Source organism: Phalangium opilio, unplaced genomic scaffold (genome assembly GCF_054372755.1).
Source record: "Phalangium opilio isolate 3A_F unplaced genomic scaffold, DU_Popi_V2 ptg000209l_1, whole genome shotgun sequence".
NCBI lineage: Eukaryota > Metazoa > Arthropoda > Arachnida > Opiliones > Phalangiidae > Phalangium > Phalangium opilio.
Genome location: NW_028324217.1, coordinates 20,949,464 through 20,969,748, shown reverse-complemented (window position 1 = coordinate 20,969,748; position 20,285 = coordinate 20,949,464). Strand labels below are relative to the sequence as shown.

The 20,285-nt window shown below is 40.5% G+C and overlaps 2 protein-coding genes across 2 annotated transcripts; both read left to right on the top strand.

Moving 5' to 3' along the window:
• Positions 1-2,655: 2,655 nt before the first annotated feature.
• On the top strand, positions 2,656-7,958 carry LOC149621223 (uncharacterized). Its single transcript, XM_089853867.1, has one exon. The coding sequence runs from the start codon at positions 2,656-2,658 to the stop codon at positions 3,811-3,813; it is 1,158 nt and encodes a 385-aa protein (XP_089709993.1). The 3' UTR covers positions 3,814-7,958.
• Positions 7,959-8,139: 181 nt separating this feature from the next.
• LOC149621222 (uncharacterized) lies at positions 8,140-14,912 on the top strand. Its single transcript, XM_089854729.1, has 7 exons — positions 8,140-8,186; positions 8,515-8,596; positions 8,670-8,774; positions 9,346-10,225; positions 13,802-14,215; positions 14,759-14,841; positions 14,898-14,912. The coding sequence occupies exons 1-7, from the start codon at positions 8,140-8,142 to the stop codon at positions 14,910-14,912; spliced, it is 1,626 nt and encodes a 541-aa protein (XP_089710855.1).
• The last annotated feature ends 5,373 nt before the right edge of the window (positions 14,913-20,285 follow it).

Genomic DNA, 20,285 nt, shown 5'->3' with positions numbered 1-20,285 from the left:
CATGGGGTTTTTAGCGCTTTTCATCCCAGTCCGAATAGATGTCATTCTTGTGGTAGTAGACGCCCCCATCAGCGAGAAAAATGCCCGGCCATGAACGCCACATGTTTTAAATGCGAAAAATCTGGACATTTCGCTTCAGTATGCCGGAGCTCCCCTACTTACCAGGAAGGCGAAATCGAAGCCGGAGATACACTGTTTTTGGGATCTATCACGAGCTCGCTGGCAGATTCAGGACACGATGCTTATCTGAATTCGACCACGTCACACCTAGCACCAACGGTCTCTCCTCGCAAATGGATGCTAGAACTTCGTGTCAACCGATTACCAGTTGTCTTTAAAATCGACACCGGTGCGGATGTCAGCGCCATTTCCCTGCAATCGTATGAAGCTAACATGACGCACCTACCTCTGCTTCCGTCCGACCGACGTCTCTTCGGCCCAGGAAGAATCCAGTTAAAGGTACCCGGCAGACTGAAGGTCACGCTTGCCTACAAGCACACAAAAGTCGAAACCTATCTGTACGTCATCGAAAATCTACAGACGCCCCTATTGGGTCTAACGGATAGTCAGGCCCTATCCGTGATCAAGGTACTTGAAGCCGTCTCGTCAGAATTACCTACGGATAGCTCACCCGTCAATCCACTTAAAGAATTTCCTGCACTCTTCAATGGTTTGGGTAAAATGAAAACCGAATATACCATCAGCTTGACCCAAGATGCTGTTCCATATGCGTTAACGACCCCACGACGGATTCCAATTCCTCTTATGAGACAAGTAAAGACAGAGTTGGATCACATGATCAAGCGTGGCGTTATATCAAAGGTGGAAGGACCAACAGATTGGTGTGCGCCTATGGTCATTGTAAGGAAAAAGACGCCACCTGGAGCCGATGGATCGAAAGCAACTGCCGACAACGACTCCTCCGTTAAAGAACCCGCTATCCGCATTTGCGTGGACTTCACCAACCTGAATAAATTCATCCGCCGCGAACGTTTTCAACTGCACGCCGTGGATTACATACTTGGCCAAATCGCAGGTGCTACGGTATTTTCTAAACTGGATGCGAACTGCGGATACTGGCAAGTACCCTTGGATCGCCAATCTGCAATTCTAACGACATTCATCACACCATTCGGGAGATACTACTTTAATCGTCTTCCGTTTGGACTGAGTTCCGCGTCGGAACATTTTCAACGTCAGATCTACGCCATCCTCGAAGGAATACCGGGTACCGTCAACCTGCAGGACGATGTCCTGGCGTTTGGAAAAACCCACGAGGACCACAACCGCTCCTTACGGCAGACGCTGCGCCTTCTACAGGAGGCAGGGGTCTCATTGAACAATAACAAATGCGAATTTGCCGTGACACGGATTAAGTTCGTGGGACACATGATCGACAAAACCGGTATTAGTCCTGATCCGGATAAAGTCAGGGCCATCACGAATTTCAAACAACCTCAAAACGTACCGGAACTCCGAAGATTCCTTGGAATGACGAACTACCTGGGGAAGTTCATTCCCCGTATGTCAGATGGCATACGCCCATTGAACGCACTGCTGAGTAACAAGAATCAATGGATATGGTCTTCCTCTCATCAGACAGCCTTTTCGGTGATAAAAACCATCCTATCCACGATGCCAATTCTTGCCCCGTACGATCCCATGAAAAAGACCATCTTATCTGCAAATGCCTCATCTTTTGGAATTGGTGCCGTCCTACAACAACAACAGCAGGATGGCAGTCTAAGAGTCGTTGCATATGGATCTAGAACACTAAGCGCTGCAGAACAGAAATACGCCCAGATTGAAAAGGAAGCACTGGCTATGACATGGGCATGTCAACGTTTCGAAGATTACGTAGTAGGGATTAAAATCTCCATTGAGACCGACCATAAACCATTGGTCACGATAATGCAAACCAAACCTCTCGATGAGTTGTCTCCTCGTCTACAGCGCTTTCGCATTCGCCTAATGCGCTACGATTACATTGTTCAGTACGTTCCAGGTAAACAACTCATCGTGGCCGATACACTATCTCGAGGACCTCTACCTGAATTCGACACAAACGAGTTGGAAATGGATGCCGCAGCCCATGTACAGCTGATAACGTCAAGCATGCCAATATCCGATATCCGCTTGGCAGAGCTATGGGAGGCTCAAGCAAACGACAACACTTGCCAGCAACTTCGTTCTCTGGTCGAAAAAGGGTGGCCAAAATCGGCGACTAACATGGACCGTGGCCTCCTTAAATACTATCCACATCGCGATGACATCACTAGTCAACATGGCATTCTCATGAAAGGACCGAGAATCATCATCCCAGAAATCCTACGGCCGGACACGTTAGAAAGGATACATCATGGCCATCAAGGGATTGCCAAGTGTAGAGCTCGGGCCCGGTCAGCAGTATGGTGGCCTGGAATATCTAGGGACATCGAGGAAAAACTCCAGAACTGCACTACGTGCATCAAAGAAGCTAGTAACATGCATGAGCCGCTGATTCCATGCGAGTTCCCTGATCGGCCATGGAAAAACCTCGCTTCGGATTTATTTTTCCACCAAGGCAAATGATATCTCCTCGTGACTGATGCATACTCAAGATTTTTCGAGATACGCGTGCTGAGAGACCTCACGGCCAAAACTACCATTGCCAATATGAAAAATATCTTTGCCACTCATGGGATACCGGAGATAGTCAGAAGCGATAATGGTCCTCAGTTTCGGTCCGAATTCCAACAGTTTGCCAAGTCCTATGGCTTTAGTCACGTTACGTCAAGTCCCAGATTCGCCCAGAGCAACGGATGCGCGGAGGCGGCCGTTAAAATTGCAAAGCGACTACTAAAGAAGAACGAAGATCCTGCATTAGCGCTATTGTCCTATCGTTCTACTCCACTGTTAAACGGGTATTCGCCCGCAGAACTACTTATGGGACGGAAACTCAGGACCACTGTACTCATTCCAGAAGCCCAATTACGACCGTGCATTCCTCCAAAAGCTTTGGTTAAACAACGCGAAGATCATTATCGACAGAAGCAAAAGGAAAATTACGATCGACGTCATCGCGCCAGAACATTGCCGACATTTCAAGATCGAGACAAGGTCTGGATAACCGACTTGAGGACCGAAGGGGTTATTAAGAGTACGTCACGGGAACCTAGATCCTACTGGGTCGCTACCCCTTTAGGGGTGGTACGGAGAAATCGCTATCATTTAATTTCGATGCCTTCAAACGCCGATAAAACGTATGCGACTACTGTTCCAGCCGTACCATCGCCGCCGACTACTGTTCCAGCCGTACCATCGCCGCCGACTACTGTTCCAGCCGTACCATCGCCGCCGACTACTGTTCCAGCCGTACCATCGCCGCCGACTACTGTTCCAGCCGTACCATCGCCGCCGACTACTGTTCCAGCCGTACCATCGCCGCCGACTACTGTTCCAGCCGTACCATCGCCGCCGACCAATGTTCCAGCCATACCATCGCCGCCGATCAATGTTCCAGCCATACCATCGCCGCCGATCAATGTTCCAGCCATACCATCGCCGCCGATCAATGTTCCAGCCCTACCTTCGACGCCGATCAATGTTCCAGCCCTACCATTGACGCCGACCACTGTTCCAGCATCAGGCCCATTGTCATCTATTGTTCCGGTATCTATTGCGCTGCCACCCGCCTTCCCTCCAGCTGCAACCAAACACAAAAGCAGTCCAGACAAGCGAAGTAGATTCCAGTCCTCCAATCTCAATCAGGGCCAAGTCGTCAGAACTCGATTTGGACGTCAAGTCAAAACGATTCAGAAACTTAATTTGTGAAACTAGATTCTTGTGTGTATATAAAAAAAAAAATGCTGGGAGAAAGATGTTGTATATTCGGAACTGAACTGATTTGAACTGTATAGATTAACATGTGAACTTTGCCCTAACTAGAACTGTATATAAGGCAACCCGACTATGATTACGGCACTCGGATGAACGCTTTTAACTATGTAATAACGACTCGTAACTTAACGAATAAAGTAACTCTTAAGTCAGAACTAGATTGTGCAGATTAATCTACGAAACACAACAAGGGGCTAAGGCTCGAAGGCATTGTAAATAGAGGGACGGGCTTGGACGAAACGGCGAGGCGCGGGGGTGGAGGGATGTACGTTTACACGCCCGGTAAGCCCCGAAATGCCGGAAGAGGATGCTGGAAACCGAAACGAGGAGGAACATAGGGATTCCATCCTACAGGAGGAGGGTACTGGTGAAAATCAGTAGGGGCGCGCAGTTGTGGGACACCGACCGCATGAGCATTCGGGCTTGAAAGCGGGGCATAATGCGCCACTAAAAAGGGGTGCGGCGCCATGGGAAGCATCGGCGAGGTATTCTGGGAATTAGAAGTGCGGGATCCGGGAGACTCATGATGAGGACGAGGTTGAGGTCGAGGGGCGAGCGGGGCTCGATGGTGGGGAAGGCGAACGACTTTGCAGTTTCGGACCGCTAGGCCAGTTTCGCCTTTGTCTAAACGCAGCTTAAGTTCAGCTCTGGCCGCGGCATGTTTGGAACGCTGTTTGGGCGTATAATCAGGGCGAGCTTCAACGGAGAAGCCAGGGTCCGCAGCCTTACGCTGACGTATGAGGGAGTAAATCAACCCCTTGTGGCCGGGCGAAAGGAGAATAACCTTAACAGGCCTTGGGCGAGCACCTGCAGGGGGCAACACTTGACCGAGACGGAAGAAACGCGAGTAGGATTTCACGTTACAGTCTTGTAAAAAGGAGGGGATACGCTCGGAATCGGCATCGGGCCCGTCGTCAGGAAGCCCGAAGAGGAGAACATTGCATTGACGGTCCAGCACTAAAGCCAAAAGCGCATAGATAACCAGAAAGTGAAGAACGAGAAGCCTGAACCGCAACGTGAAAAATGAGTTCCCCCATAGTCGATTCAAGATTTCCGTCCCCCTTACAGAGCGACGGGAAGAGTTGGTCTTATGCCGCGGCGGAGAGTTACTTTCGCGTAGTTTTACACAAGGTACATGCGTAAGTTGGCTCGAAAAAATAGTTCACTTATTTCCTTATCTTCATGTCGTCTGCTATAGTTTAATTCCAAGGCTTAATATAATCAAGTCATTTAGGTAGTCGGGAATCGGCACAGATGTCAAAATGTCAGATTTGAATTTAGCAAACATTTTAGAAAGCTACGAAAAGGATGACTTTTTCCTGATTGATAAAGACGGGAAACTTAAAGGTGCAATAGAATGCATGAAAAGCAATGACAGTTTAAAAGAAATATTCGAAGAAATGTGTAGCCAGTATGATTTGTTGAAATCAAAATATAAAAAAGAACAATGTGGGTATTCCTCGTTTTTGTTCGCTTGGAACAACTGGGTACATAATATATTGTTCCAAAATGATAAACTTCACCCAGTTATTGTGTGCCACGAAGAATTTAAATCAGAACTTTCCAAGGTAATCCATTGGTTTGCCTGGAAAGTTCTAGATGCCAAAGCTAGGGTTTCTAGAGAAACTGATATTGAAATGAGCCTAAAAGTTGATAATCTGCAAAAGCTCAGCTTTTGCCGGCTTTTGCGCTAAAAGCGCTAAATGTTCTGGTGTTTTCTTTCGAGGCATTTCAATAATAAAAGCAAAAACAAAGTCTCGGAAACAATATCAAAATTCAACTTAACGAAACTTGAAAATTGCACGACGATTGAACCGAAAGAGCGCTAAAGAACAACCGGTCCGTTAAGCCTAGTTAAGCAGCCGATTTCTCAATAGTATTTCCCACTATCGCCAGGAGTCGCTACCATCGCGAACTACTTTCCGCTTGTCACGTGACATTAACGATGACCTTATATATCTCTGATTCGATTGGTAGTTGAAAACGAGGCTCACCAACCACCCATTTGTGTCCCCCCTTGCTTCTCATTTTACACGAATACCGTTGCTAAAGGCTGGAAAGGTTTAATGTTCTTCACTTTCTGATCCATGCGCTTTTGCTAAAGCGGTTTCTTCGTGTAACTGATCAGCTATATCAGTTAGGTTAGGACTGGGGCAACCGTCACCCGGCTGGTTGGCAAGGTGACCTTCAACTTTTGAAGTTAACGCGGAAATTGCCTCGTCATGACGTTTGATGTCAGGTGCGAGGGCACTAATGACCGAACGCTCGATTATAGCCGATTGATCGGCCAAAGTAGAGGAGATGGAGGAGAGCGAATTATCGATAGTTTTAACAGAGCTTGTTAAGGCTAAAACGTCAATAGAGTTACCAGCGGTATTATCACAGTATTGAGCAACAGAGAGTTTGAGCGCAGAAACCTCAGACTGTAATAGAGTTAGCGAGGTACGTAAGGCACAATAAGAGCAGGGCGGCACGTCCGAGGGTAACGGTGAGAAAGACCAGTTTTTGCAAGTTTGACACAATGTAAAGTGTAAACGGTCGGAATCCGATGGACGCGACGAAACACTAGAGTTAGAGGGGTCTAGAGACGACGGAGAAAAACTCGGATCCGTAGGGGAATCCGCGGACGAGACGGCCTTCGTGGGGGTAACAATCGGCGGAATCGACTTGGTAGGAGTTCTTGGTAGTTTCGGCATTATGCCAAGGCTTAGCGATTAGAGAGGCGAACCTCCACGCGGCGAAAAAGAATACACAAAAAATCGCAGACACGAGGGGCCAAGGCCCAAAAAATCGAAACCAAAAGTTGAAAGACACTTAGTTAACCTCACTAATTGTGTCTCCTTCTTTAGCGATTTCAATTTGGAGCGTTTATTAATTGCTTGGACTAGTTTTAAAATTCAAGAAGTGAGGGTTACTGGTCCTCAGGACCAGTTTATTAATTAAGAACAAAGGTGGGGGACTGGGGGCCAGTCCGGAGACCAGTTTATTATTTCGGACACTAGGGGGGGGTCACTGGTCCCAAGCAGCGTGGGAAATAAGGCGGTGGCATATGGCGAATGACCAGTTTAAAAATTGCCTGGACCAGTTTTAAAATTAAATCGGTGGGGGGTCAGTGATCCACTTGACCACTAATAAAATTCAAGGGTAACCAGAGTCCAGACGTTATCTCAACTATCCTGTACTCCCAAGGACTAGTTTAAAAAATATCCTTATTTCCCAGACTGATTGGTTAGGAAAAAACTGTCTGCTAGACGTTCTCTTTTTTTGGCGTTTGTACTTTGTTGTGAATTCCTTTGTTACGTAACGGCTCCTCCTTTAAAGGCTTTAATGTATTTTTATTGATTATTAAAATAGTATCTATATACTAGAAAAACTCTTAATAAAGGTTGAAGCTTTTTCTCTTTTTTAACCCCAAAAACATAACAGTGTGAGTAACTGTGAAACCCAATAGTGTTATAATGTCTATGGTGAAACCAAAACAACGTTAATATAAGCCTTGCCTGGTAAGAATTAAACTGAGGGAAACGCCCTTGGTAACACTAAATCTTTGTTTATGGCCATACTTATTATTATTATTAAAAATTAAAATATTACCAGAAGTAAATAGGGGGAAGTACGTATCAAAGGGGGTTTCGAGAGGCGTCGAGTTATGGTATTTTTCGCGCCTTTCCGCAACCGCGTTTTTGGCGGGAACTCGCGGATGAATACATTTCCCCGAAACTATTTTCTTTTCCTCTGCTCCTGAGTCAAGTCGGCTCCGTACCTTCGCTCTGTAGTCGGCCCGGCAAGCTACGGACCGGGACCGGGAGTACGGAGTCGACTGCCTGGCCCTAGTAACAGCGCAAAATTTTATTCGGCCTGATATCCTGTTTTAGTACATTTTTAATAATAACTGAATGTTTTCTAAATAAAAAAATAGAATAATAAAACTAAATATTTACTGGTTATATTAATTTAGATGTGATTAGAATCAGAATGATCAGATGCGTAAAATTTTAAAATGAACTTAAGCCTCTGCCTAAGCTTAACAACACAACTAGCCTGAATAGTGAACTTTATGACCGAGTGGTGGCGCATGATAGAAAATTTCCCTGGATAAGTTGCCTCACTCTCATTGGACGAATTCAAATTTTGGGCTGCAAAGCGTGATTTTACAATAAAGGGACGCCTTACACTAGCTAAAGCTGGAGAAACGTACTTCCCCCTATTTACTTCTGATATTACGTATATTATCTTAACAGGGACACTGTACAAAAAGTGATGGAATTTGTTAAAGAATGTCGTGTTATGGTCGAACGTTTAAACTGGTAAGTGATGAATATAATGCTACTTGGATCATGTCAATAAGGCATAACGGATCCAAACCTATTGAAACTATTATGCCCTGAAAAGAAATAGATCTTTCTTGCTGTTTAAAAATTAAAAATGCTAGCAGAATAAATAATTTATACGAAGCTAGTTGTAGTTGTATTCAGAAAATGTGCTTGAGAAAATCCCTAGTCTTGAACAAAAGTGTCACAATTTAAGCATTGCTATGTTTTTCTTAGCTTTTTATAGCGAAAGCTACAATGTATGGGGAAACTTTCCTTGTCCGTTTTTGATTTACCTTCAGTTTGAAAAATTATTTTATTTTAGGGAAGATTTACAATCTCACCAACTCTCTTTTCAAAATTCCGAAATGAGTTTAGTAAATCTTCAAAGAGTGGCAATTAAAGAGGTATTTTGCGAAATTATTGGAATGTTGCCCGTTTAAGACAAACTGAGTTAAGTTATTGAAACTTTGTTTTTAGGAAATGGACTACGAGGAAGAATGTAACTATGATCACTTGAGCAAAGATGATCTAATCAATGAAGTGAAAGCTAGAGATGATCGAATTAGGAAACTGGAAGCCAAGGTATTTTTCAAAGCATAGGAGTTTTTTAGCAAGGTTAAAATAAGCACAGAGATATGAGAAAATTTAAATGGATCAGTTATCGAATCAGGTGTCCCTTAAAATAGAACCAAACTCTATGAGTGGGTTAATTAATTAAGGTTATTGGTTAAAACACCTATCAGGATTGGCACAAGCTAAGGGGATTGGTAACACGTCCTTCGTTTCTTTATTAACAAAGAAACCCGACGAGGGCCATTGTTGCTGATCCCCTTCTTGCGTGTCATTATCTTCCCCTTTTCTTGCTTGCCCCTTTAAAATACGTTTAGCCAAATAAACTCCGAAGATTGTTTTGTAATGGAATCTCTTTTTGTTTATTGTAATGTTTTAATTTCAAAAATGGCAAAAGAGAGAGTGAAAACATCATTAACGATAAATAAACAAATAGACGAAATTGAAAGGCTTAAAAGGGTCATTAAAGGGTTGGAAAATAGAATCAAAGATCTGATGGTATGCAACATTCTTCACTTTCATAGTCGATTGGAAAGAGAATTACTTTAAGAATGAGCGTTATTGTTAATTGTTTAAAAAATAGGAGAAGAGTGGAATACTTCAAGTTCCTAATGATGAATACGTGAAAACTGAACTCGTTGAAAATGATTTGGAAATTAATGGCCTGGAGTTATCCCTTCCAGTTGTGATGCACAATGTCCAAGCTGTCAATGTCCAAGGCAACCTGTGTAAAGAAAATATTAGTCAAGAATCACCTGTTTCTGAGGTTGACAATACAGACACCGAAACTACCTTGAAAAAAACTGAAAATATGGGGTTTATAAAGCGAATTACGAATCCATGTGTCCCTAAACTGAAATACAGTGACAGTTTGCCTCAAAGTGCGCCTTCACCTAAAATTAAGGTTGAAAACCCATTCGAAATGACTCCTGACACAAACACGGAAAGCGATTCGCCACGAGAACCTCTTGAAAACAATATTACCATTAACGATCCTTATCGTAAATCGCCAAGTGTCTCGACAGAGGGGGACACTGAGGATAATACAACTCCATCGAAGGAATTTCGTGTTCCTGAGTTGAATGTTGAATCCGAAAAACATTTGGATCTTTCTCTTGATGCAAATGTCGAAGTCGATTCACTAGAAAGAGTCCTAGAAAACGAACTTGATGAAAACCAATCCGAAATCGCCGTGACAGATGCAAAGAAAAGTGATAGACAAAATCAAAGTGATATATTGTTTGTCGATCCGAGTTCATTGAGTGTGCCAGTGTTTGTTCCTGAAGTAGAACGCAACCCAATTGAACTATCAGAATTGAACCCCGTCTCTATGGAAAGCGATTTGCCCGAAGTTCCAATTGCAGGTCAACATAATAGTTCGGTGTCCAGCTCGGAGACATTAGAAGATGTCGCTCCAAAGAATCCAGATGGTAAAACCTCATCGCCTCGTTCGGAAATTGCAGGTAAGTCATTTCATTCTTTAATAGTCTTGAGTACCTAGATTGAAATATCATATTTCTAAGCCACTATTTCCGCCTTCTCGGAATAAAGTCTAGTCGCGTATTTCCTTTGACTGCTCGTAATATAAAACGAATGTATTATTTCACCCTCCTAAAAACGCGAATGATGGAGACACGGCCTCCCTGCTTTTGGACGTAATTCCGCTTTAAATTTAGATGAAAACTAATCTTGGGTCGAAAGCCCCTAAGCGATGTTTATATTCAATCGTTGTGGTTGCGCACTTTAGTGTAGTTATACTGCTTATATTATTGGAGCGTACGCTGATTCACGTGATCAAAGCCTTTACTTTTCTTCGACATTGCTTGTTCGTACAACTTGGCATTCTGTTCTTTTCAAGTGCGTCTCCACAATTCTACGTATTTAATGCCTTTTTTTTGCAAACTTTATGTGATGAGTACATCGTTAATTCTACCGTGAAAGGTTTTTCTTCATCCAGGCTAAATTAATTCAGTATCAACCTTAGTTAGGATGAAATTTATAACGTCCCATTAAAACGCGAACCAGAGAAACCCCTCAAATGAGATAAGTGTTCCTTTGGAAGCACGCAAGAAATTAATTTGATGAAAATCAATGAATTTACAAATTACACATTTCTAGCCGCCATTTTTCAAGATGTCCACAGATTAAACCAATTTCTTTAACGTCTCTGCAACATTTATTCGGGGGACGGTTAGGCATTGAGTATCAATTAGGTACGACTTTTACTTAACAACACCAGAGTGCCTACTCTGTAAGCTTCGAATGGGAGTTGTCGATCGACATCTCTCTCGGTCTCGAAAATCACAAAAATGGTATTCTGTCAGAAGTTGTCGAACTAGATATCGACAAGGTTTCGTTTCGAGTAACCCCTCTTGCATGAGTTTTAATCTGAGAGTGAATAGCTGCCCTTCTACATTTATCTCGCTTTGAGTTAAATAATCTGGCTAGGGAAATTATTCGGTGAGTTTTACGAAGACAAGGTTATATCAGAAGTAGAAGAAGAATATCGAGTTTTACTCAGGGTGCCTTTTGCTAGGCAGGGAAACAAAGTGAAAACTAGATGTGACAATAGAGAGTGGGTGCCAGAACGAAAGAAAATGGTAGCTTGTCTGCACGCAGAATCAGCTAGCATTTTATTCTCCGAACATCCGTTGAATTTCAAAATACGTCCTTTCGAGCCAAAGTTTCTCTTGCAATTCAATTTATGTTCATCCCCTTTTTACCTCTCCGTTTGACGTTTCTTAGAATGCCTAAACTAATATAAAGCTAAATTACTGACGATAAAATAATCAATATAAATTATATTTAATTAAGAACAACGTCTCGACTCGTAGAGGTCTATTTTGGTTTCCCAACTTGTTGTTTATAAGGTCGTTTACTCATACGTTAAAAAAAAATGAGTTTTCGTAGTGCGCTTGAATGTTACTGTATTTTTGATACTATATTGTAAATGACGTATGTGTCGTTTTTATATTTCATTAATAAATTTCTGTAGGGAAATTCAGGAAGAAACGTTCAACTCGGATCAAATATTCTGCTGAATATAAAAGGGGTCCACAACGTCACATTAAGAAGGGTAACGAAGAAAAACCCTTCTAATGTGATCAGTGTGACTATGTAAGCACGCAGAAGAATAATTTGATCAAACATCAACGCATTCACAGAGGTGAAAAACCCTTCGTATGTGATCAGTGTGACTATGCAAGCACGCAGAAGAATAATTTGATCAAACATCAACGCATTCACAGAGGTGAAAAACCCTTCGTATGTGATCAGTGTGACTATGCAAGCACGCAGAAGAATAATTTGATCAAACATTAACGCATTCACAGAGGTGAAAAACCCTTCGTATGTGATCAGTGTGACTATGCAAGTACGTGGAAGAATGCTTTGATCAATCATCAACGCTTTCACTGTGGTGAAAAACCCTTCAAATGTGATCAGTGTGACTATGCAAGCACGTGGAAGAATGCTTTGAAAAGACATCAATTTATTCACAGTGGTGAAAAACCCCACAGAATTTAATTAGTGCGAATATGCTAGTAGTCGTTTGAGTAATTTGATCATACAATGTTGAAAAACGCCTCAATAGTGATCAGTGGGACTATGTATATGCAGACGGAAGTGTCATTTGATAGTACATAACGTAGAAGTCACATGAATGAATAGATGGAATTAAGTTTTAAGTGTGTAGGACAATAACTATATTTCATTGTTTTGTGTAATGAATGGGAATTGTGTATGTAACAATCCATTAAATTTCTCCATTAGAAATTGTATTAACGGAAGCGCCGCTCATTTTCAGAGACAAGACTCTTGGTGCACTATACCCAGTTGTAACAACTCCATTTTCAGAACTAATTTTATATTAAGTGTAATAAAATTCACATAGACGATGCCAAGCGCTTTTCCAAACGTTTGAGGTTTTTTCTTTCGAGCGATTTCCATTTCCGTTATCAGTCCCCTCGGAGCTTTCATTAGCACATAAATTGTCGGAAGTTTCTTCAGGTTTTGATGTAGTACTTGCTAAATGTCCTGGATCGTCTTTTGCGTCTTTAATTACTTTAACTTGGTCTTCAGCTCAGGTACTAGATGGTTTCAACAGAGACAGGAAAATTGTCGCTAACCCTGACTTTTCCGTTGAAATCAGGCTTGTTGTGTTTTCAGTACTTAGTAGGTGTATCACGTATAGAGGTTTAATGGCAGAATTTTACTGTTTGTTCATATTGTCGCGTATATTTTATCATGCTTTCATTGGGATACGTTTGCATTCCGTATATTGTCTTAGGACCGTTTCAGTGATCAAATTATAATCTAAATATGTTTTCGAAAGTTGTTTCTTTGTTTATGTTTATTTTTTCCGAATTTGACCGAGCAGCCTGGTTTATATCGGTAACACTATTGGGAAGTTTTAAAACTGGTTTGATTGAGTTCTTCTATAGACTGGCAAGAACATACTATTCTGGATCCGTAACATCTGAGCTTTATTATTAACCACTATTAAAGCATCGTTACATAGAAAAAATAGAAACAATGGGGGCAATTCTCTAACTTTTTAAGTGAGTTATCTCAAGTGATAACTTTCGTCTAAAGGGTTGTAGTCAACCTCGTGCGGTCTATGAGAGCGCGATATCTAAATAGGTGATTAGTCATAGGTGTCATCAAACCTTGAACGAAAAGCGGCGGATGTTTCGCGAATTCCCCTCGTGCTAATAAAAAACAAGGTGGTCAAGTTAAAATTTCACGGTCATTAGTTATAAAGCAAGCGATAACTTATGGACCAGTTTAACCCTTTCGATAAGTTACCACTCTATGGTTTCGAGCCAAGCTAGTTTCTCCTCGCCATTTAAGTTAATCTTTATCCCCTTTTTGTTGATATGCTCCTTTATTCATCAGCACTGTTTCTTTTCTTTAACACTGAGTTTTCATAGAGGCCTCAGCATTACCTATTTAGTGAAGTTCACTTGAATGTTACTGTATTTTTGATACTAAATTATAAGTTATGTCGTTTTTATATTTCTTTTATATATATTCTATAGGTAAATTCAAGAAGAAACTTCGGTTAAAGTGTTCTACTGAATATAAAAGGGATCTGCAACGTCACGTTAGAAAGGGTAACGAAGAAAAACACAAATGTGATCAGTGTGACTATGCACACAAGTATAAGAGAAATTTGATCAGACATCAACACGTTCATAGCGGCGAAAAACCCTTCAAATGTACTCTCTGTGACTATAAATGTACACAGAAGATTAGTTTGATCGCTCATCAACGCAATCACAGTGGTGAAAAACCCTTCAAATGTGATCAGTGTGACTTTGCAAGTGCGTGGAAGGGTAATTTGATCGCGCATCAACGCATTCATAGCGGCAAAAAACTCTTCAAATGTGATCAGTGTGACTATGGATCCAGGCAGAAGGTTCATTTGATCAGACATCAACGCATTCACAGTGGTGATAAACCCTTCAAATGTGATCGGTGTGACTATGCAAGTACGCAGAAGATTTCATTGATCAAGCATAAACTTATTCACAGTGGTGAAAAACCCTTCAAATGTGATCAGTGTGACTATGCAAGTGCGTGGAAGACTCATTTGAAGAGACATCAACTCATTCACAGTGGTGAAAAACCCTTCAAATGTAATCATTGTGACTATGCAAGCACGCAGAAGGTTCATTTGATCCGACATCAATTTATTCACAGTGGTGAAAAACCCACAGAAATTAATTAGTGCGAATATGCTAGTAATCGTTTGAGTAATTTGATGATACAATGGTGAAAAACGCCTCAATAGTGATCGGTGGGACTATATATATGCAGACAGAAGTGTCATTTTATAGTACATAAACGTAGAAGTCACATGAATGAATAGATGGATTTACATTTTAAATGTGTAGTACAGTAACCATATTTCATTGTTTTGTGTAATGAATGGGCCGAATCTGTGTATGTAACAATACATTAAATTTCTCCATTATAAATTGTGTTAACGGAAGCGCCGGAAGACTCTTGGTGCACTGTACCCAGTTGTAACACCACCATTTTCAGAGACAAGACTCTTGGTGCACTATACCCAGTTGTAACACCACCATTTTCAGAACTAATTTTATATTAAATGTAATAAAATTCACATAGACGATGCTAAAATAAACTATATTAAATTTTGGATACGTTTTTCGAATTGTTCCAAACTTTTTTCCAAACGTTTGAGGTTTTTTCTTTCGAGCGATTTCCATTTCCGTTATCAGTCCCCTCGGAGCTTTCATTACCACTTAAATTGTCGGAAGTTTCTTCAGGTTTTGATGTAGTACTTGCTAAATGTCCTGGATCGTCATTTGCGTCTTTAATTACTTTTAACTTCGTCATCAGCTCAGGTACTAGATGGTTTCAACAGAGACAGGAAAATTGTCGCTAACCCTGACTTTACCGTTGAAATCAGGCTTGTTGTGTTTTCAGTATTTATTAGGCTTATCACGTATAGAGGTTTAATGGCAGAATTTTACTGTTTGTTCATATTGTCGCGTATATTTTATCATGCTTTCATTGGGATACGTTTGCATTCCGTATATTGTCTGAGGACCGTTTCAGTGATCAAATTTTAATCTAAATATATTTTCGAAAGTTGTTTCTTTGTTTATGTTTATTTTTTCCGAATTTGACCGAGCTGCCTGGTTTATATCGGTAACACTATTGGGAAGTTTTAAAACTGGTTTGATTGAGTTCTTCTATAGACTGGTAAGAACATACTATTAAGGATCCGTAACATCTGAGCTTTATGATTAACCACTATTAAAGCATCGTTACATAGAATTTGAAAACTATCCGTTGCTCGCTTTAGGCGGACGCTACTTCTTTAGCGCCACCGCGTGACCGATACATAACAAGCTAATTAACTTTTTTAGGATAATATTACTAAATCTTGGGTTAATTGAAAAATGACAGTCACCTTCGGTTGCTAATTCTAACCACCAAATATGCTGTCAGGGATAGATAGACTTTTTTAAGACGGAATAAACAATGTTTGGCCTTTACTTCAGTCCGACTCATAGCCGAGTATATAGCCCCTTCCTTCAACACGTAACCAAAAAATTAAATTATCTTATTGGTTCACTAAAACTACGTATTGGTGACGTTGCTGACAAGGAGGGCCAAAAATACGTAATTCCTGTTTACCTCTGTCGCTATGACTGCGACCCCTCTTGCGTTGTACCATAGCCCACTCGATCACGCGCGTCACGACGCAAGCTTCTCGCGCTATAGCGGGAGCGCGGATCGAGTGGGCTATGGTTGTACAGATAAGCGTCTTCACAGGAGCTCAAAATGGAGCCGTCTGAATGCGAGGGTCCGGTAATTATTCGGGAATTGTTTTTAATAGAAATTAAGAAGGTAGTTAGTGAATTTGGTCCCGGTGTTTTGGATTTGGAGTACATCTGTAAAGGAGAAAAGTGTTCGCTAATTCTTTCTTAAGCCAAGCATGTCTACTATCCTCATGATTTTGTAAACGAATTTGATGAATTTAACCAAGGCTTAGTGAATGGGCAGGAGTTTTGTGAGCTTAGTGTTTGGTTAAAACCTGTTCGTGCTGTAATGTCTATGAAGACTTTTACTCAATTCTAACTCACTTTTAATTTTCTTGGGTCTTCCCCGTTTTTATTTTTCACTTGCAAGCCCTATGTCTTGCGTAACTTCCATTTTTAAACAATGTTATTTCAAAAATTACAATCCGAGCCAGGGCCGGAAATAAGCACAGGACACTGGACATTGTCCAATAAAATTTTAAAATGTCCCATAATTTTTTCAAAAACTAAGGGGGTCACTGGACAGTTTGACCAATAAATTTTCCCAAGTTTTGATAGCTTGACTATAGAGATGCAACACTATTTTTGCACACTCCAGTGGACAATGTCCTATAAATTTTCAATTCAAACAGGGGGTCACTGGACACATGTCCTATAAGAAATTTTTCTTATTTCCGGCCCTGATCCGAGCCCATTCCAACTTGGCAGACGAAGGGGCAGACGACGTTTATTTGACCCGGATATACATACAACGCCATAACGAAAATAAGACCCGCCTCTTATTTTATATCCCTCCGTCACGGGTAAGGGGGTCGTGGACTTGGACGCGCACCCGAATAACCCTGTTACCCATTCCGTCTTAAAAAAGTCTATCTATCCCTGATGCTGTACACTCACGAAAGTGAGTCGGAAGTAGCTAGCTCTCGTAGGAAAAAGAAACTAACCGGGTAGCCGCGCGACTGCAAGCAGCTTGTGTCCGCGAGCGCGTGATCGAGTTGGCTATGGGACGGCCCAGGCGCTGGGGTCAAAAACTAAAACTGTCTGCTAGAGATAACGGTAAATACTACTACTTCTTCAAAGAGGAAAATAATTATAACAGTGTAAGTTATAACTGATAACATTATTTTTATAGAGTTTAATCAAAAATTGAAGAGATACACAGGTTAAATCTTTATTATAAAAGTTCAAAATATTTAACAGAAACTTTCGAGCTCGTGGCTCATTTTCAACTGCCACCCACGTACTCGGAAGCTTCTGTTAAAAGCAGGGTGAAAGGGAAAATCAAGCGATTTTTTGTCGATTCTTCTACTAATTGTAAGACCAGGCTGCATAATGAAGCATTCAGAAAATATTTCCAAATGATTTTAAAATTCAAATTAGGTTGAGATTTTATGGATAGTTTTAAATAAGCAACTCCGACCAATCGCATAACGCTTTGCATTACTGTTATCAAAATTGCCATTGCACGCTCTACATCTCGCACAATTTTATAAAATCTCGCGCTAAATTTAATTCGGCATGGAGCGTGCCACGAGAATTTTGTTATCAAGAAGGCAGGGCGTTACGCGATTGGCCGGAGGTGCTTATACATAGTTTACAGGGATGGAGATTTGCTACCATTAAAACAAGGAGACCAGGCGACTTAGAGTGTAAAATAGCAGACGATTTTACGCTCTTAGTCGCCTGATCTCATTCTATTAATGGTAAGAATCCTAGATGCCTGGAAAATATGTATTTCAAATTTTCCATAAAATCTCAACAGAATTGTAATTTTAAAATCACCCTGCGATATTTCATGGATATCCAGATTGGTCTTATAGTTAGCAGAAGAATAGGTAAAAATCACTTGACCATGTTCATAAATAATTTTAAAATTTATGATAACATAATTATTAAAACAGTACATTTTTTTTAAGCCTCGACTTAGAATTCTGTTTTACTAAACTTATCAATGCCAAATCTTGATTTACATTTAATTTTATTATATTAAAATTTTACATGTCAAAGGTCTATGACAAAGCGAGAAAATCGGGATATTACATCGCAGTCCAAGAAAGTGCGAGTTCCTCAACTGAATGTCGATGTCAAAAAACATTTGGAATTATCCCTTGAAAGAAATATGGAGATCGATTCAATTGTAGAATCTTTGTTTGAAAAACTAGAAGCACAGGAATCTAAAAATAAGTTTCATGAAAATGGAAATATTGAACCGATCTACGATTTACCGGAAATGACCCCGGTTTGTCTTGAAAGCGACTTACTGGATATACCGCTTGAACTCGAAAACGATACTTCAGTGTCCAATTTAGATGCCCTTGAACCTTGCGCGGCAAACTATTCGTCTGCTAGTTCGAAAATTGGTAAGGAATTTTATTCTTTAAAAGTGTGAATACCTAGCCTATCGAATCATGTGTCGCACATTGATACCATGAGTTCATAAGACATGTTCCACAAATTTCTCTCTTGTTACTGAGAGCTTGTCATGAAAAAATACCTAATATTCCTATATTTTCATGAAAAAATACCTAATATTCCTATATTTTCATGAAAAAATACCTATAATCCCTATATTTTCATGAAAAAATACCTATAATTCCTATATTTTCATGAAAAAATACCTATAATTCCTATAAATATTTTCGAAATTCGGCTGGGGGTCCTGGTTTACTGAAATGACTTGAATAAAAATGCGCTAAAACTTTTTTATCAAGGAGACACAGATTAACAGAGGGTTCAGCTTTTTGTGCTAACTTCGATTTTAACTTTTATTGATGGGTTAATTTTCTTTCTGTAGAAAAATCCAAGAATGAACTTTCAACTCGATGCGAATATCCTAAAAATGATCAAGAATGTCAAATGCGAAAGAATAACGTTAAAAAGATTTTCAAATGTGACGAGTGTGACTTTTCCACCAAAGAGAATAGTCTTTTGATCACACATCAACTCACTCACAGTCGGGAAAAACCCTTCAAATGTGATATGTGTGAATATAAATGCAAGCAGAAGAGTAGGTTGAGCGCACATCAACGCATTCACAGTTGTGAAAAACCATTCAAATGTGATCAGTGTGACTATGCAAGTAAGCGAAAGGATGATTTGACCAGACATGAACGCATTCACAGTTGTGAAAAACCATTCAAATGTGATCAGTGCGAATATAAGTGCAAGCAGAAGAGTAGGTTGAGCGCACATCAACGCATTCACAGTTGTGAAAAACCATTCAAATGTGATCAGTGTGACTATGCAAGTAAGCGAAAGGATGATTTGACCAGACATGAACGCATTCACAGTTGTGAAAAACCATTCAAATGTGACTTTTCCAGCAGTAAGAAGAGTAATTTGATCACCCATGAACGCATTCACAGTGGTGAAAAACCATTCAAATGCGATCAGTGTGACTATGCCAGCACTCGGAAATATGGTTTGTACAAACACCAACGCATTCACAATGCCGAAAAACCGTTCAAATGTGATCAATGTGACTATGCAAGTAAGCGAAAGGGTGATTTGGCCAGGCATGAACGCATTCACAATGCCGAAAAAGCTTTCTGATGTGATCTTTGTGACTATGCCAGTACAAGAAGATTAGTTTCATCACACATCAACATCCAAAACACCACTCAGTAATTTAAAACTTTGTAAGGAGATTTATTTAAATGTATTGTTCAACGCGTTTTAATTTTCTTAATAAATATTAATGTTATTGATGACCACTCTTATTAATATACATATGCTTTGCACCTTTTGGAAGGTGACCAGTTGAGACTTAAGCCGGTGTAAAGGAAATTAAACCCGCGATTTTATATCTGATCCAACAAAACAGCTTCATTACTTTGCATACATTTGCAAATTTATTGACGTAGCTAGTGGGTATCCTAAAACTAAGTAGTTTTAAAATTCATACACTCTACCATAGAACCACGATGAACTATTTTAAGGCAAATTATTCATTAAAGTTTTAGGAGAATTTCTTAAAGTTAAGTTGGAGTACTTAAAGGATAATTGGAGGTAACATAACATTATTCCTTAAAGGGATAGAACCAAGTTTTTTCATCTAGTATAAACTGCATTTGGTTACATATAAAAAAGTATGCCTAAAATTATGTGGTGTACGTGAAAAGTCTGAAAAAAGATTTTAATTACGGAAAAAGAACGTTATAAGTTTAAAAATTTAAACTATACATGGGCACCCGCCAACTTGTTTATCCCCGTTGTTTCGTCACAA

Bases quoted from the DNA above. Each gene is read 5' to 3' on its own strand.
- LOC149621222 (XM_089854729.1), top strand. From the start codon at position 8,140: ATGGAATTTGTTAAAGAATGTCGTGTTATGGTCGAACGTTTAAACTG. The intron at 8,187-8,514 runs GTAAGTGATGAA...ATTTTATTTTAG, and splicing joins ATGGTCGAACGTTTAAACTG to GGAAGATTTACAATCTCACC. The intron at 14,216-14,758 runs GTGATAAACCCT...TGTTAACGGAAG, and splicing joins ACATCAACGCATTCACAGTG to CGCCGGAAGACTCTTGGTGC.
- LOC149621223 (XM_089853867.1), top strand. From the start codon at position 2,656: ATGAAAAATATCTTTGCCACTCATGGGATACCGGAGATAGTCAGAAGC.